This window comes from Dermacentor albipictus, chromosome 1, assembly GCF_038994185.2.
Source record: "Dermacentor albipictus isolate Rhodes 1998 colony chromosome 1, USDA_Dalb.pri_finalv2, whole genome shotgun sequence".
NCBI lineage: Eukaryota > Metazoa > Arthropoda > Arachnida > Ixodida > Ixodidae > Dermacentor > Dermacentor albipictus.
Window position 1 is genome coordinate 192625659 of NC_091821.1, and position 27903 is coordinate 192653561.

The 27903-nt window shown below is 44.8% G+C and overlaps 1 protein-coding gene across 2 annotated transcripts in view; it reads right to left on the reverse strand.

Annotated features, from left to right (window-relative positions):
* Positions 1–364: 364 nt before the first annotated feature.
* Positions 365–27903, reverse strand: part of LOC135897975 (uncharacterized) — a 40852-nt gene continuing 13313 nt past the window's right edge. The window contains exons 2-3 of one of the 2 annotated variants that reach the window (XM_065426685.2): positions 22492–22796; positions 365–849 (exon numbers count right to left, since the gene is read on the reverse strand). In XM_065426685.2, the coding sequence (XP_065282757.1) occupies positions 756–849; positions 22492–22796 (399 nt within the window). In that variant the 3' untranslated portion in view covers positions 365–755. Of the gene's footprint in view, positions 850–22480; positions 22797–27903 lie in introns of both variants that reach the window. The other variant, XM_070534133.1, reaches the window with a different exon arrangement.

Below are 27903 nucleotides of genomic sequence, written 5' to 3' on the forward strand. Positions count from 1 at the left end.
AGTCTGCCAAAGGGCCTGGACCACCAGTACGAGCAGGTTCTTCGAATCCAGCGTAGCTTTTTTATTTTTATTAAAGTTGCGGTTAGTTTAACTTTGAAGGCACTTGTGTTTATAACCATTAATCACGCTAAACATGCGAACACAAAGTATCACTTCAGGTTTACATCAAGCGAAATATAACTATTGGACTATTCAGTCGACGTTCGTTATTCTTTCGACTGTATAGTATTTAGTAGAATGGGTAACAGGCGCAATGTATTAATGATCTTACAGTGAACCGTAAGGATGTTCTGGTGAACTCTTTATTAAAAAAAACGACTGCTCGGGACGGGTGGCTAAAATATATTTATTGAGCTTGCACCGTTGTGCGTGCATGTCGCGATACAGGTGGAAACTAGGAACTAATGGCACAGCCAAATTGATCGCGTGTCAGAAATTCATTGATCTCAAATAGATAGTAAGAATCTTGTCGAGTTGTTCAGCAGCGTATCAAAAGACAACTGTCAACTTTCCTGAGGATGCGGTCGGATCCAGCCTGAGCCATCACAAGGCTACTCCTGCTATAGCTGGTTGAAATTCTGCTGTTAAGAGAACTACCTTAAAAAATGATTCTTACATTATGTAACCTGCTCGTTCGGGTCGGAACATGCTGTCACATGCAATATTCACACATAGGCCTTCACTCCGGAGTCCCTGGTGTTCTGGTCTTATGTTAAGCCAGCTGGTGCTCTCCGCTGAGGTCATAGTTCATGGCTTCACCACCAACCGCCGTATCCACCATAGCCGCTGTGGTATCCGAAGCCGTGGTAGCCGAGGTCATGGTGATATCCCGTGTGCAGATGGTGAACGCTGCATGTTTCAACAACGTTCTATATTGACACCGCCACACATAGTTTACATAAGGGCATGGCTTTCGCCACCTGCGGTTGCTATTCATGCAATGAGAAAGACATGGCTAAAGCTGATTGGTTGCTTGTTTGTTTGTTTCGAAAAGTATAACTTCTTCCCCCAGGATTGTAAACACGGGGGCTTAACACTATGTCATAGAGGTGCCTTCTTTCCAGGTTTTGTGATGGCTACAACAGACAGCCTCCTTTGGGATTGATGTTACCTGAGGGTATACCTTCTGGAAGTGCAAGTGTAAGCGGAGGTAGAGCACGACGGTTATCATCCACATAATTATTCCAATAGTGCCAAAGTTAAATATATACAGGGTCCTTTATATCCTATATAACGAGTCCACAACTACATAATTAATTAAAACTTCTGAATTTTAAAAAAAATATCATGATGTAGTACATGTGTACTTGAAGACAATCGTATATTGAAATACAACTCAATTTTATTTGTCACTCCTAAAGCGAATGTGTTCCAAAATATTCATTTTCAGAATTGACGCTCAATATGTTAATTCCGCATTCAGGGGCAGAAGTACCCACCCAAAGATTAACCGCCCTTGTCGCGCAGCTCAGGGTAGAGCTGATGATATAGCTACGTTTCTGCTCTCGGATGGCAAAAAAACACTAGTTTCCTCTGTTCCCCCGCAATCGGCTGCTTCAGAGGGGGCAGCGGGGAGGGGGGTCATTTTTGTATCGACACTACCGCCTCTGAATGCGAGATTGGCATACTTAGCATTTAATTTTATTATTAGCATCCCGGAACACAAACGCGCTAAATGTGCGGCAAAACGAATTCCTCTTTATTCTTTATTCCTTATTTCCCATTCTCTAGGATGGAGGAGGTCGAGGTAAAAGCCGCGTGCAAGCAGCTTGAGGAGCCCTCGATCCCTACACAAACAGCAACTATAAGAGGCATACGCATATGGTCACATAATGCTGGAGTACATTCACAGAGCATCACATAAATATAGAATATGGAATATGAATTACGATACAGAGAAAACAGAAATATATAGTACACAATTTAAGATCGTCTTATAGCTTCAAAACCAAATAATACAAAAATAGTTCTGGATCATTTGCACAGAGCAACAGAGCAATATGGATTGCAATACACTGGAAACCAATGTTTATAATGCAAACTTCAAGATGGTATTGTAGCTTCAAAATCAAACAATTCAAAAAAAAATTAAATTATGGGGTTTTACGTGCCAAAACCACTTTCTGATTATGAGGCACGCCGTAGTGGAGGGCTCCGGAAATTTTGACCACCTGGGGTTCTTTAACGTGCACCTAAATCTAAGTACACGGGTCAAACAATTCAGAAACACCTCAAATAATGTGGTCAGATTAATGCAGTGTTAAAATGTGTTAGCGAGTAGTGGAACATACTTACTGGGGGTGACGGTTCACGAGCAATTTAAATTCTGATTGAGTTTGGTTGTGAATTTCTACACCTCTATCGTGGAAACTGTTCAGAAGTTTTGGCAGGCGACGCCGAAGCATTTGATCACCATAATTAGTTCAAGACCGAGGAACTTTCCACATTTCTGTGTGACGAGTAAGTTGCGCAGGTTGACACTGTTCTAAATTAGCTATTTCAGCAGAACGTCTTGCAATGTCTGCAAAGATTAGATAAAATTTATTTAATAGCCTTTTGGTATGTATTTGTCAAATTGAAGGAAGGTGATACTTTGCAAAGACAGCTTCCGTGTGCTCTGTATATGGAAAGTTTTCAATAATACGCAAGATCTTTTTTTGTAGTAGTAACAGTTTGTTAATGTTCGATTCAGTTGTAGAACCTCATACAAAATGACAATACTATATATGGGAGGCGAATAATTCATTATATATTAATAGCTTTGTTGACGTAGGAAAAATATATCTATTTCGACTTAATAGGCCTACAGTGCGGCTAACTTTGTGAGCGACGAAGTTTTTAACTTCGTTGTCCCACATTAGATGGCAAAAAAATATACACCAAGAATCTTAATAGTACTATGTCAATCTGTGCTGAATTGAATGTCACACTTGTCTGGTAGAATACGTGTACTTTTAGTGTGGAAAATAACGGCTTTTGTTTTGGTGACACTAACTTGAAGGAAGTTCTGCATGGACCATGTGCTCAGTTTTCGAAGAATTACATTTGCTTGGCGAACTTGTTGCTCAAAATCCCCTTCTGCTTTCATATGCAGTTCATCGCCTTATTCTTTGGATGGCTATCCGCGCCTGCGCTTGCGGTTGGACCAACTGCTCCTGCATCGACGCCGTTACCGTTATCATCACCGCTCTTGATACCTTCGGCGACAGCGAGCGATTATGTCCAGTACGAACTTTGCCCTGGTGCCACCTTCCCATCATGGTCAAGCACGACATCAGCACTGCCACCGACAGTATCTTGCCGCGGGGATTTAAAGGACTTGCATCAGCTTTCCGCCTTCAGTGGGCACGGGAGAGCAGCGACGATGTGTTGCTCAAAATCCCCTTCTGCTTTCATATGCAGGATGGTGCAGCCCCGTCTCTTTATTGTAAACGTTCAAGCAACCGGTGTCTCCTGCTCTTCCCGTGCCCAAGTCTTGTTTGTGATACCTTGAATGACTGTATATTTGTTGTTAAACTTCTGATGCTAAGCGGTGACGTAGAACAAAACCCCGGTCCTCCCCAGCCTGACCCTAGCAAATCGCACGAGGAACTGCTTGATGCCATTACTGCCTTGTCAACAAAATTTGACAAGCGTCATACGGAAGTAATGGAATCTTTGGCCGAGTTAAAGGAAAACCAAGGGGCACTTACGCAAAAAGTCTCAGATCTTACAGAAAGATTGGTAACTTTAGAGTCTGTTGTTAAATCTATTGAAAATGCGTCGGCGCAAACTGAAATTAACCGCCTCGTTCATGAAACTGTTAGAAATAAAGATGCCGTACTCAACTCAAGGCTCGACGAATTGGAAGATCGGTCTCGAAGGGATAATTCATTATTTTATGGCATATCTGACAATGCTAGTGAGACGTGGGCGCAGTCCGAAGACTGTATTAAAGATCTGCTGTCGCGTCATCTAAGCTTGAACGTTACCGATAATATGATTGAACAGAGCGCACAGGCTGGGTTCCTTTGTGCAACTAAAGACTCGCCCAGTTATCGTCAAGTTTGCCTCTTTTAAAACCAAAGAGTTAGTTCTTTCTCAGAAAGCTAAGCTGAAAACAGCTGGCATCTCTGTAGGCGAAGACTTCTGCAGATCAACGCGCTTGTCACGAAAAAAAATTATTGAATACGGAAAATCTAGCGGCCAACCTTTTTCACTGCGCTTTAACAAACTTATCATCAACAAAAAGCGCTACATCTACTGCGCATCCACTAATAACGTTTGTGAAGTTGACTCCCCTCGTGAGTCACATGGTAATCGCAACCCACCTTTAAGCCCTACTGCCAATTCGTCTGCGTAGCTATCTTCCCGCCACGCAAATGATGTGTCTCTTCTTTTTAGCAATGTACGTAGTGTGCTCAACAAGCGAGCGGCACTCTCGGCTCATATTGATTCATGTTCCGCTGATATTGTTATTCTATCCGAAACATGGCTTTCTGCAAAAGTTCAAAGCAGTGAAATCTTTGACTGTGAAAAGGAATACGCTATTTATCAATATGACCGCGATGTTCGTATCGGTGGGGGTGTGTTGATCGCTGTTAACGAAGAGTTTCCTTCCTCAAGTGTCCCAATCGTGTCAGCTTTAGGAGTGGTGTGCGTGCGTATTACCATTGACAATAGGGATTGCATTTTTTGCGTATGTTACAGACCCCCAACTGCACCCTGTTCTTTCTGTGATGAACTTCATGATGTCTTAAATAATGTAGTTACGCGATACCCCACGTTGCCTTTTTTTCTGTTGGGAGATTTCAACCTTCCAAACATCTCATGGCACAGTGGTACCGCCACTATCACAAAACTTTCTTCGGAATGCGCACAGTTTCTTGGTGTTTGTTCCGATTTCAACCTCGCACAACTTGTTGATGAACCTACTCGTTTTACTGCAGTTTCCGCTAGTATCCTTGATCTCATTTTTACTACTACAGCTGATATGGTTTCCAAACTTAGTTATATCCCTGGTTTAAGTGAACACTTGATTATTCATTTCACTTTGCGCGCCCATGTTTCTACTAAAAAGAGCTTTAAGGTTGTTCGCGGTTACAAGCACGCCGATACGGCTTCTATCACGGCAGAAATGGAATCGTTCACAGTTGCTTACATCTCCGGTTTTGACGAACGCTCAGTTGAGGATAACTGGCAACTTTTCAAAAATAAACTACTATCTTTAATTGACAGTTATATACCTCAACGAAAGATACCCTCAAACACTAGATCGCCATGGTTCAACAACTCTCTTAAACGCCTGCGCAAAAAAAGAAACAGTTATTCCGCCGGGCCAAGCAAACAAATCTCCCCGCTCATTGGTCAACGTACCGTCAAGTGGAAACTTACATCCAAATGTCTAATAACGCTAAAACTACCTTCTTGAATGTTACACTGCCCTCGTTTCTTCAAACGAGTCCGCGCAAGTTTTGGAGTGTTGTTAATGGCACTAAAACAAACACTATACATTTAACCTACCCTGATGGCACCAGTGTTCCACCTAATCAATGTTGCAGCGTTTTGAATGAGGCGTTTGTCTCTTTCCTCAATGCCAATATTATCGTAAATTTACCGAGTGCACCAAGTTCAAACTTCCCTCTGATGGATCCCATAATAATTGACTGGGTTGGTATTAGCCGGCCAATCAATAATCTGCAGATTTCGTCTGCCAGTGGGCCTGATAGTATTAATTCAAATATATTGAAATGCACTGAGGTGTTTTCATCTGTTATTCTTTCTAAAATTTTTGCTCAGTCGTTGCAGTATTCTCCGCTGCCGCGTGACTGGAAGAAAGGAAAGGTGGTTGCAGTCCCAAAGTCAGGCAATGCGCATGCTCCGACCCGAAAATTACCGTCCCATTTCGTTGACAAGCATCTCATGCAAACTTTTGGAACACATCATTTACTCTCACCTTGTTGAATTTTTGGAAACCAATTCATTCTTTCATTCCTGTCAACATGGCTTCAGGAAAATGTACTCGTGCGAAACCCAACTAGCTTGCTTTACTAATGGTCTTTTTGCTGCATCTGACAATAACTTTGACGTTGACTGTATTTTCCTGGACTATGCTAAGGCCTTTGATACCGTAAAACACGATCTACTAAACCTTAAACTCGATAAGCTTAACATTGATCCTTTAGTATTAGCCTGGATTAAGGACTTCCTTTCAAATAGAACTCAGTACGTAACTGCCAATAACGCTTCCTCTGCTTTTTCGTCAGTTACATCAGGGGTCCCGCAGGGATCCGTCCTCGGGCCTCTGCTTTTTCTAATCTATATTAACGATCTCCCTGACTGCGTAAAATCGTCTTCAATTAACCTATTTGCTAATGACTGCGTAATATATCATAAGATTAGTGACCCCGCCGATTCCACTAAACTACAAGAAGACCTTAACAATTTATCTAAATGGTGCAATGCGTGGAACATGAAACTAAACGTAAATAAATGTAAATATATGCGCATATCACGCCGCTCTAACAGTACTCACACACGCATGTATTTTCTGAATGGCGCTCCTCTCAGTCAAGTTAATTTTTACAAGTATCTCGGCCTTTACATCACTCACGATCTATCATGGCACAAGCATGTTGAATTTATAACTTCTAACGCTAATCGCACGCTAGGCTATCTACGCAGAAACTTTTACGCCTTTCCTGCTTCTTTAAAACTCGCGCTCTACAAAACACTTGTTCGATCAAATTTAGAATGTGCCTCGGCCATCTGGGATCCCCCTCAAGTATCACTAACCCTCTCCCTCGAAGCCATTCAGAAACGCGCGTCCCGCTTTAGTCTATCTAATTACTCTCGTCATGCTAGCGTAACACTCATGAAGCAAACCCTTAACATACCGGAACTTTCAGTACGTCGTGCATACAGTCACCTCTGCCTTTTCCACAATATTTACCACAACCCGGTATTAAAAGAAAAACTTCTTACTCCTCTTTCCTACTTTTCATCCCGCAGCGATCACCTTCATAAAGTTTCCGTGCCATTTTGTCGCACGAACGCGTACTCTTTTTTACCTCGCACCTGCAATGACTGGAACCACCTCCCCACATCGGTCGCTACTATTATAGACTCATCGAGGTTCAAGACTGCTGTTTTCCATGCCATCTAACAAATATTTTATTCATTGATCTGCATTCTTTTTCTGTGTATATGTACCACTCTTTTCTGTAGCGCCTACGGGCCTTGAAAGTATTCAAATAAATAAATAAATAAATAAATAAATAAATAAATAAATAAATAAATAAACTAACTTGTTGGGACAAGCGAAGGATGAACATCTTGAAGGGGCAGCGCAATAAGACGGAGACAGAATGCAGGAACACACAGGACAGCGCTGTCATATGTGTTCCTGACTTCTGTCTCCGTCTTATTGCGTTGTCCCTTCAAGATGTTCTACCAGTACCAACTCGCCCAAATGTCGATCCTTCTACAGACGAAGGATATAAATATGCTATTATCGTCCGCGTACATTTATAAGCTTCGACTCTTCGTGGATATATGCAACATCATTCCCGTAGAGGCTGAAGAGCAACGAGCCTAGTAGGGTCGCTTGAGGGACGCCTGAAACTATTTCCTTTAAATGTAACTTTAGTTTAGTTATTAACAAAAACTGCTGTCTGTTTGTGAGGTAGGACTTGAAAAATTCTGGTGCGAGGCCCTTATACGGTATCTTTCAAGTTTCCGAAATAATATCTGGTGATTAATAAAATGGAAAGCCCGGGTAACGTCTACAAGTATGCCAAAGGTCAGAATAAGTTTGAGTTCAAAGTTACGGAGGATGAATTCTTTTTGGTCAAGAAGCGCAAGTTCCGTTGACAGGATTTTTTTAACCGTGCTGCAGTCTTTGAGAGGAGTTGGTATTTCGAAAGAAACGAGGACAACTTCTATGCAAGAACTTTTTCTAAACATTTGGAAAATATTGGGAGAATAGAAATCGGTCGGTAATTTCGTATGTCAAATGTATCACCCGTCTTATGCCGGGCTACAATCCTTGCAGTCTTCATTCGAGAAGGAAATGTTGCTGTGGAAATATACAAATTGTAAATATAGACTGAAATAGGAGCTATATCATGAATTACGTGTTTGATTTGTCGTGTTTGTAAGCCATCGGCGTCACAACTGGAGGTATTACGAAGGTCTTGGAATATTGAACGAACGTCTGCAGTGCTTCATGGATGTAAGAAAATTGCGTTTTGGTTGAAAGGCAAAGTACTTTTCAGTAGCTCTGACACCTGCATAAGGTCTCTGTGCACGAAATAATGATTGAACGCATTTACCATGTCCTGTGGAGTTGTTACATGTCCATCTATGGATCTTTTTCTATCTGCTCAACTGTTTCTTTCCGGCCAGCAATAGCATTTACCTTCTTCCATAGTTTATCACCGTTTCGTACACAGGATAAAACGTGTCTCAAAAAATAGGAATTCTTTGTTTTCTTTAATTCTTTCGACAATTTAATACGGGAAACCTTAAAATTCTTTCAAGTATACAGGTTCTCATGACTTGATTAACCAGCAGATCCTTTCTCGCTTTTTAATTTTTTCTTAATAATTCTTTAGTTAGCCACGGCTTTCTAATGCTCTTGTGGCACACCATTTCCTGAGAGACGAAGTGATTTCTGTATATTGCAAATTTTTTCTAAGATTTTATAAGCTACCTCAGCATTATCTTCAAGAAAAATTTTCGTCTTAGCACACCTGCTAGTTCCGACTGAAACATTTCCAAAATTAAAAAAAAAACTTCCTCTTCGAATATACTCGTTGATATATACTTGTGCGATGATCTTCAAGTAACTAATATAAACGTCACATATTGGGGAAATTTCAAAAGTTCCTTAACAGGTTTGTGTTAATTCTGTACTTGCGTACTCGGTCGCAAAAATTGTGTTCGCCGAAGCGCATAAACCAACTGTGCAAGCAGCATTTGTTTAGCTAGGCTAGCCTTTCTTTATTATTTTCATTTATTATTTTTATTGCGATGGCAGATATATGGACACTACAGGAGAATTTCTGCCGCTATGGTCGGCGTCGGCGTCAGCGTCAGCGTCACAGTGATGTTCGTTATAAAGTCTACGTTCAATAAGATCGCGGCCGCGCGCCGTATGCTGAATATAGGTGGGAAGGAAAGGTTGCGAGGGCGAGTCGAGAAGCATGGTGGTTTGATGCGGCCGCGTCTTCTCGCGCTGGCAAGGGAGGAAGGCGGGGAGGGGACGCGCCGACTTCTCGCGCGCGCAAGAGCGGGAACGGGGAGATGTGCGCGCGCTCTGAGGAGGGGAGGCAAGTAGCGCGCGTCTCCGCTTCTACTCCGGCCGCAGCGGCGGATGTGTGAAGTGATTTTTAAAGAGAAATGGAAGAGATAAGTGCAGTGCCGTAACTGTCTCTCACAGGAGGACACCTCAACAGCACTGCACGGGGAAGGGGGAATGGGGAGAAAAAGATGAAGGAGATAGAAACCGGAAGTAAAAAGGAGAGAGAGACCGGAATAGTAAAAAAAAAAGGACAATGTGGCTAACGTTTACGGGGCCTACAGCCGCGCTCTGAGGTGTGTTGCTTCACAGAATTCCATCAATGCCGAAAATGCACGCTTGGTGATGGAGCTGTGAGCATTGGGGAATAGTAGGCACTGCAGGGTGGTGGATGGCAGACGCTGCTGAGCGTGGCCGCGCGCGTTCGATCTCGGAGGTAATCTAGGGTGCGTTCGAAGGTTAGCCGACCCGAGTTAGCTGATGCCTTCGTTTGCGCTATGTTCTCGCGCCTAGCTCGCGTTGAAGCGAGAGGCATCCCGAAGGGGAACTCGCTCGCCGCTGCTGCCGCTCGTCACCACGCCATCGTTTTGACAGCGTGTCCGCGTTCATCGAGCATGATGTGTTCGTGCTTGCCTGGGCGCGCGTGACACCGTACTTGCTAATTTAGTTCGTACGCGAACGTTTCACCGCAGCTTATATAGCTGATAATAATAACCTTACTGCGTATAGCTGTCTAGTGATTTGCTATCGCAATCAATGCTTGGCTTTTCGGGCAAAGCTGTGATTATTTATTAAAATTTCTGATAGTTTAACTTTGCGGACATTGTATTTCTTTTTCCATTGCATGGCTGTGCTTGTCCATGGAAGAGGTCCCCGCACCAAAGTTTAAAGGCCCTAAGGCCCATCCGCGCGCAATCGCTACTGTTGCAAAGTTTGTGTGCTCAAACTTGAGTGACAATTAACGCGGCACTCCGACATAAACAAATGAAGAAAATATGCAGCTGGGCGAGTTGGTTCAAGTCTACGGGGTACAGACTAGCGCGACGTAGAAATGAATACTTAGTTTAGGAGTGAGTAGGAAAGAGCACGGTTAGTTCTCTCTCTGTTTTTCCCTACTCACTTCTACTAAGTCTTTATTTCCACGTCGCGGTAATATGCACCCCCTAGAAATAAAGAAAAGCCCTCCTCACTGTAAGCCTTTAGAGCGCCGTATGAAGAACTGCTGCACTCTCCAGAAACATTTACTGTCACTTGAGCAGTAACCTTCAAACTTATGGTGCGAGCGGAATGCGTGCTATGATTATTTATTTATTTATTTATTTATTTATTTATTTATTTACTTACTTAAGGTAAGCTCACAGGCTCCAGCCGGAGCATTGTGTGACGGGGGGTTCCCACAATATATATCTTCATAAGTGGAAGCATTACAAGGAATGGAAAGAGATAACGAGTATATGAGAGGTATATTAAGGTACATAAAACTAGTTGACGTTGCACCATAGTTAGCGGAGCGCAATATACACTATTGGAAGGAATGACGACATACACAATGTAGGGGAACATCATTTAGCACCGTCAAATTTTACAAAAATGATGCAAGGGCACATCTCTTGACATTGCCAACTACAGAAGTTAGCGAGAAGCGCGTGCATAATTAAGAGAAAATTAATTAAAGCGACTGGTCACGAAAAAATAGCAGTTACTTCATGACGAAACTTAACAGGGTCATGAATGTCACAACAGTATCAGGGAGACTATTACATAGTTCAATTGTTAGGAATAAGGCTGATGAATTGAAGGCGTTTGTGTTCCCAAAGATACGTTTGAAGGAGTGGTTGTTGTCCAAACGGCGAGATGTTCTTAACGGCTTGGAGAGAGGGAGGGCGGTTTGGTGCTGGCGGTTTGTTATTTTATAAAATAAGCAGAGTAGAGCAATCTTCCTGCGTAATTCTAAGCAGGATAAGAACAGAGATGGTTTAATATTAGTAACACTGGAACGACGGCTTGTCCTCTTTGGCGATGAAACGTGCGGCGCGATTTTGAACACGTTCATGAGCGTTGATTAGATAGTTTTGATGAGGTGACCAAATTGATGACGCGTATTCAAGTTGAGGACGTTCGAATGTTAGATATGCCAGTGATTTGGTCGAAGTAGGAGCGTCGTGAAGGTTTCGTTTAAGGTGGCCGAGGGTGCGTGATGCCTGTGCTGTGATTTTATCTGTCTGAGTTGTCCATGAAAGTTTGGGTGAAAGATGCACGCCACGGTACCTGTAAGACGTTGTGCCTGCTACGTGGAAGTTAATAGTGTAGTTAGATACTGAAGCTGATTTCTTGCGGGTGAAGGTCATTAGGTTACATTTATCGGTATTAGAAGACATTTGCCAGCGTCAGCAGCAATTATTTACGAGATCCAGGTCCTGTTGGAGAGCAAGATGATCAGCTGAAGAATAGATTTTATGGTAGATTACGCAATCGTCTGCGAAAAGTCGCATGTTAGAGGAGATAGCCGCTGGCAGATCATTAATGTAAATTAAAGATAACAAGGGACCCAAAACACTAGCCTGGGGGACGCTGGAGGTGACATCACTAAGAGCAGATGAGAAGGAATTGATGATGGTGTATTGTTTACGGAAGGAACGAAAATTTCTCACCCAGGATAAAATTAAGGAATCTAAATTAAGGGACGAAAGTTTAGATATTAGACGACAATGTGCAACTCGATTGAAAACTTTATAAAAGTCGATGAATATGCAGTCGATGTCTAGGTTATTATCCATGCGCATGAGTAAATCATTCGTAAATTCTAAGAGCTGTGTGTCACATGAGAAACCTTTTCTGAAACCGTATTGGTACAGGAAAAAAAAACACTATTAGCTTCTAGGTGCTGAGCGATGTTGGAACAATGACATGTTCAAGTAATTTACTTGGGACACTCGGTGAAGATATTGGACGATAATCACTAGCATTAGATGTCTTGCCCGATTTGGATATTGGTATGATTTTCCTGGTTTTCCATTCGTACGGTATTTCACTCGTTGATAATGATTGTTGAAAGACGTGGGCAACTAGAAGACTAGATACTGTGACTGTGTATTTAAGGATTTTAGTATTAATATCATCAATTCCTGCGCATGTTGATACTTTGAGGTTGTTAATGCTGTAATTCCAGCAGTAGTTGTGGCTATGGGATCTATGTATCTATAATCGACTTCTTCCTTAGATGGGATGCTGGAATGGTCTTCCTTTGTAAAAACACTACTAAAGTAAGTATTGAATAAAGCAGCGGAATCCTCCGGTTTAACGTTTGTGCTGTCATCATCCACCAGTGAAATGATCTCAACGGCAGTGTTGGTGGGAGAAATTGATTTCCAAAACTTTCTAGGGTTATTTTTAATAAGCGATTTAAGGTCACATGACCAGTGGCGTAGCTAGGCCGTCTGGCACCCGGGGCCCATAGGTCTTCAGTCACCTCCCCTCCCCCCACCCTCCCTGGTTGTAGTCAAGAAGGCAAGGATATCTGAGAAAATTTTCCGGGAAGGGGCGTTGATGTTTCAGCGCCAGCACAGCGGTCTTGGATACCGCGCAAGTTTTTGTTTAGGCTACATTTCAGGAACTTTTGCCCGGTCATAATAATAATAATAATAATAATAATAATAATAATAATAATAATAATAATAATAATAATAATAATAATCCTATTTTATGTCTACTGCAGGATGAAGGCCTCTGCCTGCGATCTCCAATTACCCTTGTCTTGTGCCAACCGATTCCAACTTGCGCCCGTGAATTTCTTAATTTCATCACCCCACCTAGTCTTCTGCCGTCCTCGACTGCGCTTCCCTTCTCTTGGCACCCATTTTGTAACCCTAATGGTCCACCGGTTGCCTAACCTACGCATTACATGACCTGCCCAGCTCCGTTTCGTTCTCTGACTGTCAATTAGAATATCGGCTATCCCTGTTTGACCTCTGATCCACACCACTCTCTTCCTGTCTCTTAACGGTATGCCTAACATTCTTCGTTCCATCGCTCTTTGCGCTGTCCTTAACTTGTTTTGGAGCTTCTTTGCCAATCTCAAAGTTTCTGCTTCATATGGCAGCACCGGTAGAATGCATTGATTGTGCACCTTTCTCTTTAATGATAATGGCAAGCTTCCAGTCAGGATCTGACAATGTCGGCCGAATGCGCTCCAACCCATTTTTATTCTTCTGTAGATTTCCTTCCCATGATCAGGGTCCCATGTGAGTAATTGACCTATGTAACCATACTCCTTCACACTCTAGAGGCTGACTGGCAATCCTGAACTCTTGGTCCCTTGCCCGGCTATTGGTCATTATCTTTGTCATCTGCATACTAATCTTCAATCCCACTATTATACTCTCTCTGTTAAGGACCTCAATCATTTGTTGTAACTCGTCCCCAGTGTTTCTGAACGGGACAATGTCATCTGCAAATCGAAGGTTGCCGAGATATTCGCCGTTGATCCTTACTCCTAAGCCTTCCCAGTTTAATAGCTTGAATACCTCTTCCAAGCACGCAGTGAATAGCATTTGAGAGATTGTGTCTCCTTGTCTTACCCCTCCCTTTATACGTATCTTCCTACTTTCCTTGTGGAGAATTAAGGTAGCTGTGGAATCTCTGTAATCCTTTCCAAGATATTTACGTAATCGTCCTGTACTCCTTGAATGTGTAATGTTTGTATGACTACCGGCATCTCTACTGAATCAAATGCCTTTTCGTAATCTATGAAAGCCACATAAAGAGGCTGATTGTACTCTGCGCATTTCTCGATTAGCTGATTGATGACATGGGTGTGATCCATTGTAGATTATCCCTACCTGAAACGATCCTGTTCCCTTGGTTGACTGAAGTCCAGTGTTGCCCTTATTATATTGGAGATTATCTGGGTGAATATTTTATATAATATTGGAAGTAAGCTAATGGGCCTATAATTGTTTCAATACTTTAACGTCTCCCTTCTTGTGGATTAGTATAATGTTTGCATTCTTCCAGTTTTCTGGGACCCTTGCAGTCGATAGACACTTCGTATAACGAGCCGCCAGTTTTTCAAGCATTATGTCTCCTCCATCTTTGATTAAATCGACTGTTATTCCATCTTCTCCTGCCGCTCTTCCTCGTTTCATGTCTTGCAAGGCCCTTCTGACCTCATCGCTAGTTATAGGGGGAGTTTCTGTATCCTGTTCATTGCTGTTTCTTATGGAAGTATCCTGACTCCTCTAGTTATTGTACAGGTCAGTATACAATTCTTCCACTTCTTTTACTATATCTTCGAGATTGCTGATGATATTACCCTGCCTATCTTTCAGTGCATACATCTTGGTTTGTCCGATGCCTAGTTTTCTTCTCACTGTTTTCAGGCTGCGTCCATTTTTTAGTGCTTCCTCAGTCTTTCTCACGTTATAATTTCGAATATCCTTATTTTCTCCTTGTTGATTACTTTAGACAGTTCCGCGGATTCTATCTTATCTCTTGAGTTGGATACTTTCATTCTTTGTCATTTCTTTATTAGGTCCTTTGTTAACTGGGAAAGCTTACCTACTGGCTGCCTTGGTGACTTACCTCCCACTTCAATTGCTGCTTCTGAAGCCAGCCTAGTTACGGTTTCATTCATTACCTCTATGTCATCTTCATCTCTCTGTTCTAAGGCAGCATACTTTTTTGCAAGTGCCAACCTGAATAGGTCTGCTTTTACCCTTACTGCGTCTACGTTGGTCTGTTTCTTCTTGACCAATTTTGTTCTTGCTCTCTTCAAATTGAGGTAAATCCTAGCCCTCACTTAACCTTGCCTAACACTTCTACATCCTGCACTATGCTGGGATCGGCAGAAAGTACGAAATCAATTTCATTTCTTGTTTCACCATTAAGGCTTTTCCAGGTCCACTTTTTGTTCCCACGCTTCCTGAAGTAGGTGTTCATTATTCTCAGCTTATTCCGTTCCGCGAATTCTACCATCTCTCCTCGAGTGTTCCTAGAATCCACGCCGTAGTTGCTAATTGATTGTTCACCAGTCTGCATTTTCCCCACTTTTGATTGAAATCACCCATGACTACAATATACTGAGTTTGCCTTACTTTATTTGCTGCTATTGGCAAACGTAATTATCCGAGATGCGGTACCGCCACAAGGTTGGGAACGGTATAGAGCATGCTTCGCGTCGATTCCTGGCGTCACCACGCAAAAAAAGGGAAAAAAAGAGAAGGCCACCATCAAACCCGTGCCGACGAAAGCTTCCGCTACTGTTGGTCTGCACTCGCAATGGACAGACGAGAGGGATCGGCGTCACTGGTGCATTATTTCATATTTCTTTCAGTACTGTCATACTGGGCCGCCCGCAGTGCCAAAGTACTGGAGGCTCTAGCACCCAAGACGATTTTGTTTAGAGAAGTTTTTGTTAATATGACTTTGGGTCCTCAATTCCCGCGTTGCAAGGTTTCCTCTATAAGTCTAATTAACCAGTTATTTATTATATCCAATTTTAAAGCCCGGACTGAACGGAAGAGGGATCCAAGAGACACATCGCTAGACTGTATGTTTAGTGACGCACGAGCATGAGCGCATCTCACGAGTGCCCCCCGCACATGAAACGTTCCGCTAAGGCGAGTAGTTGAGCGACCACTTAGCGAATTGAATTTTTTAGCCGACATATACGTTCAATTATTACCTAAGATGTTGATAAAGCTGCAGCCGACAATTATGCGGCACTACACATCTGGTACACTGGGTACATGCGCTCGGGCTGCTGGTTATGGGAGCGTTCTTTGCCATTTACGCCCAGTCAAGCCGGCGGAAAGAGGGGGATCTTCAGACATATATGACAACACCCCCCCCCCCCCCCCAACTGGCACCTGGCACCAGTGGCGTAGCTGGGTCACCTGGCACCCGGGGCCCTTAGCTCTTCTGTCACCCCCTTCCCCCCCCGGGTGTAGTCGAGGAAGGCGAGGATATCGACAATTTTCGGGTGTCTTCAGACGTATATGACACCCCCCCCCCTTTGCTGGCCCCGTGCACCCGGGGCCCGCGGCCCCCCGGCCCCCCCCTGTTGCTACGCCACTGCCTGGCACTCGGGGCCCACAGCCTCCCTCCCCCTTCCTCCCCCCCCCCCGTTAATACGCCACTGTGCTTGGCGGTGCGAAGAGCATGACAATACTCTTTTTCCACAGCCTAGTGTTTCATCCAAGACTGGGGCGTGTCCCTGAGCTTTGCCGCCTTGAAGAGCCATTCCTTTTTATTTTTCATTGCGCGTTTTCATTTCAACGTTTTCAGTTGCATCAATTTTAGTGCGATAACGCTATCGCAAAGCAATGGGGAAAAATAAAGTGAGCAATAGCGTATCATGCCGATAATAACACGTGCGAAATGGAGTGCAGAAGTCTGCAATGTGATATTGATCTCACGACTGGCTCAATAGATATAGAGGGAAAAAAGAAAGAAATGTATGGTTTACAGCTACATGGTGCGCCTCGTACATGGTGCAGAGAGAGAGAGAGAGAGCTATGATAGGAGTGGCAGGGAGCTCAACCAGACGAGCACCCTTTTTGCTACCCCACACTGGGTGTGGGGGAAAGGGCATGTTACAAAGATTCTAAAGCTCCTTATTCACTTTGATATCAAATCAGACATTTACTCAATGTTTGGCAGATGAAATCATTCACTTACCTTGGAGGAAGAGGACGGAAGAGAGAAAGGAAAAGTTGTGAGGTCAGCCAGACGTGCGCCCGGCTTGCTACCAAAGATCAGCGACGTCCCCGACCTTAACGAGGCGGCACATGAGGCTGCGCGCGCGCTTGCAGACCGCGCGGCTTCACCCGACCACTCGGAGGATAAGGACGCCCCCACTACATACAATGAAATCACTAAACACTACTACCTACAACGTAGACAGTATAGCACGCCCCACCGCACGCTCACTCGAGCTCAAGCGGTTACACCCAGAATGCTACAAACAGACACATACCCCACGCAAAACAGACTACACCATTACATTCCTGAGCTCTACGACAAGTCTTATTGCACCAATTGCAATACATTCCTTAACGTCTATCATTTACTCTGGCCGTGCTCGCAAGCTCACATAAACTCCGAACCAGACAAGCGCAAGTTTGAAAAAGCAATCCAGAGCGAAGAACTCGCTCCCCAACTCTGGGCGTTCCAGCAGGTCCACGACGCCGCCAGGAAACTCAACCTCCCGGTTCCGTCGTGGGAGACGCCCACTCCATGAGAGCCCAAAGCTCTCGTGGCTTGCAGGACCTGAATAAAGTTGGTTTCCTTCTTTCCTTCCGGCTTGCTATCCTACACGCAGGGACAGGGGGTTAAGGGATGTGCCTCCCTTCCTTTACTTGCCTAGCTTCACTGCCCAGTATATGTAAGTAAGAAGGATTAACAGTAAATATCGCGCCAGACTGCGGTTTGCTGGTAACAATGTCCTGTTCAGTAACGCTAGAGATGCTTAAAAAATAAGAATAATTGAGGAACTGAAGCGATAAAGTCTAAGGGTAGGCATGAACGGATTGTTACGCAGGAAACAAATGTTCTATAGCCTGGCCAGGGTACAGGGGTTCGTAATGGTAGCCAGCCACTTGATGTTGTGTAGGATGAAGTTTATCTAATATAGGATGGCACAGGAACCAGACTTCTTCAGACGGAAATCTTCAGGAGGAAATCTTCAGACGAATAAAAATGTATTCAAGCGCATATTGCAGACAATGCAGAGGCAATAACAGGCAAAACATGAATGACCGTTTACTGTTATCACTGAGAAAGGAAGGGGCAAGATAGACAGAGAGAGAGAGAGAGAGACATGTGCGCGACATACTGATAGAAGGAGAGAGAGAAAAAGGCAGGCATCTTAACCGCAACAGCGAATATAGTTGGCTAACCTACGCTGGAAGAAGGGTAATTTTGAAGAAAATTGTGCTATATAAGCCCAAACAGCACGTCTAAACAAGGGCAAAAAAAGAAACGTGAACACAGATTCGACTGCCCTGTTTCAGCTTATCTTGAAGGTGGGACAACTAGCCCTCATCAAAATGATGTTGATGATGAGTGTATACCCCAGTACTATATGTCGGAACGAAACTTGGAGAAGAATTACGGATTGCGCAACGAGCGACGAAACGAAATATAATAGGTGTAACGTTAACAGACAGGAGGACGGCGGTATGGATTAGAGAGCAAGTTCGGGTAGCTAGAGCTGGTGCTGTAATTGAGATTAAGAAGTGAAGTTAGATATGTCATGTAACGCATACAGCAGATAAATGTTGGCGTATGAGAGTAACAAAATGGGTACTGAGGGAGACAGATAAATGTTTATGAAAAACATCTTTCGCAGATGTTTGCTTGCTCTTCGGTTCATCACAGGTGGTTACTAAACCTACGCGAATAACACAACACTCGTCAAATATCCTAGAGCTCGTCTTGACGTCACACCCCGATAAGATGCCTCCTCTTACGTATGTCTGTGGTCTTAGCGATCACACCGTCATCCATGCCACGTTTTGTTCCAATATACCTCAAAAATAAAATATAAAATAAAGTACTAACGCTATATTGTCACGCTCTAACACAAGAATAGGTGACAGTAGGATCAGCCAGTCCTCCAAAGAACTGCGAAGTGATTTTTTTTTCTTTTTTTGTTCCCGCCGACAGAACCCTTTCTTTTTTTTTGCCTCGTGTGCATGCTCGTATGTGTGCTAGCGCGTTTCCCCCCTTTTTTTTATGTGCTACCTAATGCGCGTACCTTTCGTGTACGTCTTGTGTTTGAGCATCAAGTCGATGCTTCATAGGGAGGGGGAATAATGCCACCTGGTGTTTTGAGCCAGCGAACATTCAGCATTGCGTGCCCAGCAAAACGGCGAAGAAGACGACAAAGTCGAACATCCCGCGCCAGCTGGAGAACCGTCGCTCAGTGCTTGGCATTTTTCATCTCTGGCTGATCCTACTGTCACCTATTCTTGTGTTAGAGCGTGACAAACTGGTGGAGGTGCGGGGATATGATAAAGCCGATTATTCAAGTATTAATCGTAAACTTTCTGTCTTTCACGAGGAACTTGCCCTTACATATCAGGGCGGTCGATCGAGAGTAACAGGGCGCTTTTCAAAACAGAAATGCTGCGTTTAATAGGTCTTTACATTCCGACTATCACCATAAATGAAAGAGCGCGTTCCCCCAGGTGCAACACTACTTTAAAGCCCTTAGACAATAAGAAAGAAGCGATTATTTCGCGTTGCCAAATCTTCAGGTTCTCTTCCTGCCTGGGAAAAGTATAACGAAGCCACTAAACAATACAACTCATTAAAAGCACACGCAAAACGTGATTTCTTTTCTACTGCCGTCCCAAACATGCTGCACTCTAACCCGTGGCGTTCTTGGAAAACAATAACACCTGAAAATAATAGCTCTATTATTCTATGTGATAATTGTGGTTCACCCATTTCTGAATCAGATGTTCCTGATGCCTTCAACCTTGAATTTTGTTCAATGTGTACAAAACAACCTACCAATGAACTTCCAGGTTTACCATTTCTCGGTTTTCCACCAATGGAAGGTATTGAATTTAGGCCAGAAGGCATCGTTAAGGTTAGAGATGGCCTGAAGTGCTTATCATCCTATGGGATAGACGGTATTAATGCCAACGTGTTAAAAAATACGAAGTATGTGTTTAGTTCGATCCTCTGTATCATCCTTCAGCAATCACTTGACACGGGCACTGTTCCGAGAGACTATAAAATAGGGAAGGTCACTCCAGCCTTCAAGAAAGGTGATTGGTCTTCCCCACGTAACTACCGTCCCATTTCACTCACCAGCGTATGCTCCAAAATCATGAAACACGTTACCTACTCTCATGTTACTAACTTCCTAACTTCAGTGAAGTTCTTTCGCCCTAATAAGCATGGCTTCCTGAAAGATCACTCTTGCGAAACGCAGTTAGCTTTATTTATCCATGATATTCACATAAACCTTGACTGTAACACTCCAACTGACATCCTGTTCTTTAGATTTCTAAACGGCTTTCGATAAAGTTCCACATTCTCGTCTTTTGCTAAAATTATCACGCCTAAACATCCATCCACTTGTTCTTAACTGGATCCCTTGTTTTTTAACTAACCGAAAACAGTTCGTACATGCTAACTACCTTACATCTTCCGTTTCCTCCGCTCTGTCTGGTGTACCTCAGGGCACTGTCCTTGGGCCACTCCTATTTTTATTCTACATTAATGACCTGCCATTCACTGTAACCTCTGTAATACGTCTTTTCGCTGATGGTTGCATCCTGCACCGCCCTATCAATAACGTCGCTGATGTCTCTTCCCTTCAAGAGGATCTATTTCATATTCAAGACTGGTGTGCTACATGACTCATGTCCTTGAACATTAGTAATACCTGCGTGACACGGGCACATTTGGAAAGCCTTCCAGTCAACGGCCTTTGAAACGTCACAACTCTATCGACTCAAAGGAGTTGTCGCGCTGCTACACGGCACTTTTGAAAGGTCGTTGAGTGGTTCAGGCGTTTCTCGCAAAATTGTGTGGCGCTGCGGATCTTTATTTTCGTTTTCATGTCACGAAAACTTAAACAACATTAAAACCATTTAAAAGTACCATAATTTCTTTTATGTTTGTTTATACATTAAAAAAATGTGTTTATACATTGCCATACATATATGTTTAGTTTTTAAGTTGTTGAGTAGCGAAACTGCGGCAACGTTTGCGCCGCTCGATGCGGCTGCCGTTTTGGTGTGTGTTCGCACATGTCAAGTGGCAAAAACACTTTATTGAATAATGAATAACACTCATATATAGTATTTTTAGAGCATTTGGTTTGATTTGTTCTTTCTAACCGTGAGTACGAGCACACTGAACGAGAGGCATGTTCGCGCAGTAACTCGGTAATACCACCACAAGGCAGCACTACTTTCCTGCTGTAATTCTTTGTCCGAACTGCTCGAGACAGGAATGGCGTTCCGAGACAAACTGCCCTCATCCGCGATACAGCGCGCTTTAGGTCTGCCATGGAGAGTTCCAACTCATCTTTCTAATGTCATCATCATCATCATCATCATCATCATCATCATTCCCGTCTGTTACGTGCCAACCCACCATGTAATGTCCTATTGGGACCCTGGGGGTATCAATAAATAAATAAATAAATAAATAAATAAATAAATAAATAAATAAATAAATAAATAAATAAAATTACCAATCGGAGAAACTCATACTTCAAGGACAGCGAAACTATATGCGGGAGTTCTATCACCCTTCGAATTTAAAACAGTGCTTCTTGGGGGGCGCCAGGGGCAAAGGCCTCGACGCCATCCTCGCACATATCCGGGGTGTGACGGCGGGGCCGATGATGATGAGCTGAGATCCCCTAGACTAACAGGAGGCAGGATCCCCGGCAGACACGCCTGGACGTCAAAGTCGACGCCAATGAGTCGTTGACGGGACGCAGACCGCGCGGGAACACGAAGGCTGAAGTTCTTGGTAGCGCTGTCAGATGGGAAGACGACGTAGCACCCGAAAGTGCCGTGTCCCACAGCTACATACTCATCAACCTGTCATCACCCAGTACCTTGCCCTCTGTGATCCCCCCCCCCCCCCTCCACTACCCTGTGTCAATGTGTGAGGGGATTTGTTTTAGAATAATGGTCTTTCCCAGACAAGGGATTCTGTTGTTCGGCACCGTAAACAAAGTCGTTGCACTCGACGCAGAAATGAACACGACGAGTGCCAAGGCGAACAACCATGAAAACCAAGATAGCCGTCACTACGGTGCCATGACCATAGTCGGATGCGCTGCTCTCAGTTCTGGCTCTTGGATTTATTATGGACGCGTGGATCGACTGTCACACACGGCCAAGTCGAGAACCTTGCTTGGACTCTTCATCGCTGTATGGATACGTAGTACCTGTCCTCCGTACTCCCTATAAATGACAGCAGTCCAACCTCACACCTCGAGAAACTTCTCGCCTAAGCAATGTCACTCCCGGGAAAGATGGAACAATACCTCCTTCCGCACTTTTACGAGCACATCGGGAAGCTTCAGTTACACGGTACAGAAATTCATAGCTTACACAGCGCTGCTCAAGGTACAAAAATTAAACAAATTAGGTTGTTTTCACCACTCCATGGGGCCTTTCAACATGACAGCCGTGGTGGCGCCAGTGCGAGTGATCTACACACGTGATACTAACTGCACTGGCACCGGCACCGGTACTGGCACGGCGTACGATACGTGGTGCTCGTAGTGATGACCGTGGTGGTAGCCGTGGTGGTGCCCATGGTGGTGGCTGTAGAGACCATGCAAGCCGTGTAGCAGGCCCAGGCCGCCCAGCAAGTGTCCGCCGGCGCCAATGCCGTACGCACCGGCCAGCACAGCCATCTTGTGCAGCTTCTTGCCCACACACGCAGGGACTGCAGCCAGCAGCGCGAGCAGCACCAGCAGCGGCGGCACGGCCACGAGGCGGCGGCGGTGGCTCGAGGAACGGCCAGCACTCATCTTCAAGAAAAGGTGCGCAAGAGCGGCGGGTTAAACGACAGCCGCAACAGACGTTCTCGCGCGCTTCCCCGCGTCTGCGCGCCTACGCGAAGCAAGGCCTTCTGGGCACCTCCTTCTGGGCCCGTGTTTAAAAAACTTTGCTCACCAAAGTGCGGCCCGTGATAAGTCATCGCCGCGAAGATCATCACGTAATCGCCCTGATCACTATCCTGAATAGCGGGTGCACGAACATCGGCCGACGAGGAAATGCTACGCACGAGAAGTCTTACGCACACGAGCTATGTGGCCGAATTCACAAAGTTTTTCGCTCGTCGGTGCCCTTTGTCATCGGCCGACCTCCATTGCTAATGAGATTTCTACGTGCATATTGCATGTTTCTTTTGGACGATGCACGCTGGAGCCCCGACGAAGAAGACGAACTATTCCCGAGTCTCGAGCTGTCGGCTGAACCAGCACCAACTAGACTTGGCTGAACTGGCCAGCCCTGCAGTTGCTTTTGTAAATATGCTTTGTAAATAGTCTTTAGTGTTCGATCTATCGTAGCCGTAACAATGTCCAGCATCGCGATTGGCTGAAAGTTTCTCTTACGAATAATTCCAGTGTAAGAGAGAGAGAGAATATATAAGGAAGACAGGGATGTTAGCCAGTCAAGAGTCTGGTTGGCTACCCTACGCTGGGGGAAGGGAGAAGGGGAAGAGAGAGACGGGAGAAAGAGAGGGTATAGAGACGTATGCACGGACAGTATTTGAGTCAAAGCCCCTCGTGCAAACCAGACGTTCTGAGAAAGCACAAAAGTGCCTTCACTGCCTTCTGAGCCGATGATCTAGAACGGTGCTCTAGTGCTGTCTGCTCCCTCAGAGGACGATCATCTAATTTCCTCAATGTGTTGGATCTAGTGTAAGAGTTTCTTTTAAAGTACGGGCCTTGTTGAAGTAAGTAGCGATGCTCTGGGATCGAATTCACAAAGCTTTTTCTTGGCGAGAACGGTTTCTCGTTCGCCGGCCGACCGCGTTCATTAATGATGTTTGCTAGAATAATAAACCGGCACCTGTTCTTATGACCCCCCCCCCCCCCCTGATCTAGCCTACACAAATCACTTCTTGACTACCGACTCAGGGCCCGTATTCGCTATCATGAGTAGCAGTGGTCTCAACACAAGCCAATAAGGAAACGCCCTAACGTCGGAGAAGCTTTGTCATTACGGCCGCAGGGCTGTATTTGCAAACAGTTTGTACGCTTGAGAAGTCTAAGAATAGGTGCCGGCTAATCGTTATAATTAACATGATGTTAGAGCGGGCGACCGGCCAATGACAAGGAGCGTTAGCTACTAAAAGCTTTGTGAATTCGATTTTCGAAGTGGGCAGTTAGCCATTGTCCAGGGCCTTTTCTATCATATCGTTAGCAATAGAGATTGGTTGGCTCTACTTGCGAACAGGGGTGCTGTGCAGGATGCCCCGAGTTTCTCGCTCGCCTGAGTTTGCTCGACGGGCTGTCAGTGAACAAAGCGCGGAACACATGAAAGCTGCGGACATTAAAATGTAAAGTCACGTATGTCATCGCAGAAGCGCATCCTGCGCACCCCGCTTCCCGGTTTCAAACACAGAAGTCTGTGCAATGTTACGCGACAGCGCCGCTTATTGTTATCAACGCAAATCGCAATACCTCAATACCGTGACTTTAGGCGCAACCTGCTTGCCACGTCTTCCTTGAGCGCGTCGCGGGCGTGATCACCTGCTTCAGACGTTATCTGGCCATACGCTGTTCCCTCGCGGTACAACGCGAAATGTAATAACCTTCAAATTATTTTAAAGCCTATTCAGTGCACATCTACCACATCTTGGGATGCTTATAAACTACCATAAAGTGTATAATAATAATACATCAAAAACATTTATTTTGTGGCTTACTTGCACTTCCACTGGGTGGAATCATAAACAAATGAACGACGGCAGCAACGGTTTGACCATCTGACTCCATTTTCGGCCACCCATGGATGAAGGAACGCCCAAGTGATGATAACTCAAGAGTGAATTAAATTAATGAAACTGGCAGCGTATGTGCCCAGGGTTGAATTTTATGTTTTGATACCATTTGCTCATTCATCTGAGGGCATTGCCAGTCTTCCTGCATAGCACCCCCGGTCTTGCAGGCGAAATACTTTATGAATGCCATTCATGGAACCAAAGCTTTCATTCGTGAGCTTTTCGTGACTGGCCGGCTGCCTTCGCTAATACATGTTTCACTGTCGCGATTGTATTGCACGTATTCTTTTGATGCACTTAAGCGTGCAAACTTCTTTGAGCGCATGGGCCCAGTGTTCGTACTTTTAAGGGTTGTTTCCCTCCAGTTCTGTTCATTTTCCATCATCCATCCTGCCGAGTGGCCAATCCCGGCGATAGTAGGAGCGCGGCTTTGTGCGAGCCGATGACGAATGACATAAAGAATCAAAAATGAAAAGAACCATTAAAGTATGCGGCCCCTGGATGCTCGTATTTTTCGATGTTCTTCAATGGAACGTGTTCCTCGTTTTGTCGAGCTCCCTACATTTCCTTCCCTTTACAAATTTCTGTGTTCGAGTGGCCTATTAGAGAGACTCTAGTTCTCATGGATGTTTCCAACCTCGTATATTTATTTTTCGTGCCTTTGCTTTTTCTCTCCGCTATTCTTTGCGTCTTTCATTTCCCCTTACCCTTTCCCCAGTGAAGGGAAGCAAACCAGAATCTCTTCCGGCTAACCTCCCTGCCTTTCCGACCCCATTTATATCTCTCTCTAACTCTCTTAGTTAAAGCGTTCTTTAAGTGGCGTTAATTCACGGTCATGAGCATATTGCACACTGACAGTAATTTGCTTTCATACATCCCTCATAGCTACCAGGTGCCCTACTGTGCGAATTTATCAAGCTGGATGTTTTGTTCTCCATCGCAACCCAAGGCTCATACCGTCTTGAAGGAGCACGAGTGCGTAGTGATTCCTATGTGCTTTATTCAAATCTGATTGTCGGATTCATAATACTTCAAGCATGGGCCTAAACTAGGAACTGCTTGAACGTGAAATCTCAGCACAAAGCGTCCTCGTGAAACTGTTTAGAATATGCTATTATCTATACTAGAACAGCAACCTCTTTCCTGCGCGCGACACACTGTGGCAGGTATTTCACATACAATTGTCCTGCAACAAGTTCGCGGTATGTTAAATAAGTATCGAGGTTTTCGCGTGCGCCTTCCACTTGCGAAAAACCCTATGATGTGTTGGTCCAAATGTCGTTAAGCAGGAACTTCGGATCTATAGTGCGTTTTATGGGGTCGCGCAATATTGCTTGCGCTGGAGGAATAACGAGCAGACTTTTATCAATCGCTAGGACCTTCTTCAAATTCCACTTCCGCGTTCCATTAAGCTTGGTTCTCATTTTCAAGCTTGTAACACGGACCATGCCGTCCCGCTTCTACGAATGTAAAAAAAAAGAAAGAAACAAAAAAACCGGATGAATTCATAGGGCACTAGAACTCGTTTCGTCCCTGAAACCCCGTCGATTCGGAGCAGGTTTATTTATTTATTTATTTATTATTATTTTTTGTGTCTGCTTGCTTGTTCACCGCGGCGCAACTGTGTTGTTGTTGACACAGAGAAACGAGGAGAATAGACAATGATTTCGCGCTGCCGGCGTGCCCCGACATCGACGGGAAATATATTATATATATATATTATCATGCGGATCCCACGCATTTTGAGAATTCGTGTTAGCGAAGCTTTCTGTGCTGTTTGCGTTGATTGACGATAATTGGCGGTGAAGTTTATGGCGATTGTTTAAGTTGTTCCGAGCTTAGAGCAATACGCGAGCGGTGAGGTGATTCTTAACGTTACCATGCGGGCACCCACTCGTGTTTGCTTTCGCATTTAACAGAGCGCACAGAGAGGTGTGTTTGCTTGAGGCGTTGTTGTGCGCCATTGTTCGCAGCGAGCGAGGTTAGCACAGTCATCGCCTTACACGACGCATCGCGTCCTGGCAGGAGTGTTGATTGACTGGCTGGCCGCTCGCGTAGTGTCGTCTTAACACTGCGGTGATTTAATGTGGCTTTGCGACTGCACGCCTTGCGTTATATGCACGCGGACGAACTTGTAAGGTTTTCTCTTTCTTTTTTTTTCTTCAGAAATAGCAGAAATGCACCATACCGTACATTGAATTTACGTTTATTTGATTTGTTTGCAGCTGTTGCCATGTCTAGTAGTAGCGTCGTAGCGTTTTTTTTTTTATTGAAGAGATTCCAAACGATATAAATATGCTTTCTGACGTCGCCTTTCCCCTTTCCCATACTTCTCCCACGTATGCAAGTTGCCACGAGCGAAAAGTGGTAACGTTGTTATTCACTTGTTTAGTGACAGTGTCGGTGGCTGAATGGGTAGGGCTTCTGGCTCTAACCATGCTCTGCCTCCTCACTCTACCTCCTCGCTGGACTGTTGCGCATGAGTACGAAGGTAAGCGTTGCAGCTTTTGCACCGCTTTTGCGGGAGGCTGGCGCGTAATTACAACCCAGAGGACATTGTGGTGACGCCTATAGGGCACTCTCGTTGAAAAATTTAATAGACCCCAAACGAGGCACGCTTACTCACGTCGTCCTTCCCCTCTTCCGCGCTCCCGCCATGCAGATTACACACGCTCTCAACCACCCCCCGACGGGGCGTGCAAGACACCAGCCGCAGCTGCGCCAGTGAAAAAGTCGAAGGAAGAAGTAAAGAAAGAGTCGCTTTAATTCGCGTACAAATTAATGGAACGCGCACGGAGACGGCGCTGGGACCCAGCGACCACAAACCGCCGGGTTAGCAGAACGCTTCCTCCGACACCACGGAGACCCGCTGCGACCTCGATGTCGACTCGATGAGTCGTTGCGGCGTCGGCGGCGTGCCCTACCCAGACGAGGGCACGCCTATCTCTATCTCTATCTTGTAGCGATATCCCGGCGCGCCTTCTGAGCGCCGAGCGTGAAAGTGGTACTAAGTGCGACATTACCGGCAGGCATCTTTGTGCTCAGCGAACCGCGCGCCGAGGAGCCCGGGAGAGGCGCATGCAGGAACCGTTGCACCGATCTTTGCTGCACGACTCCACCCGGGT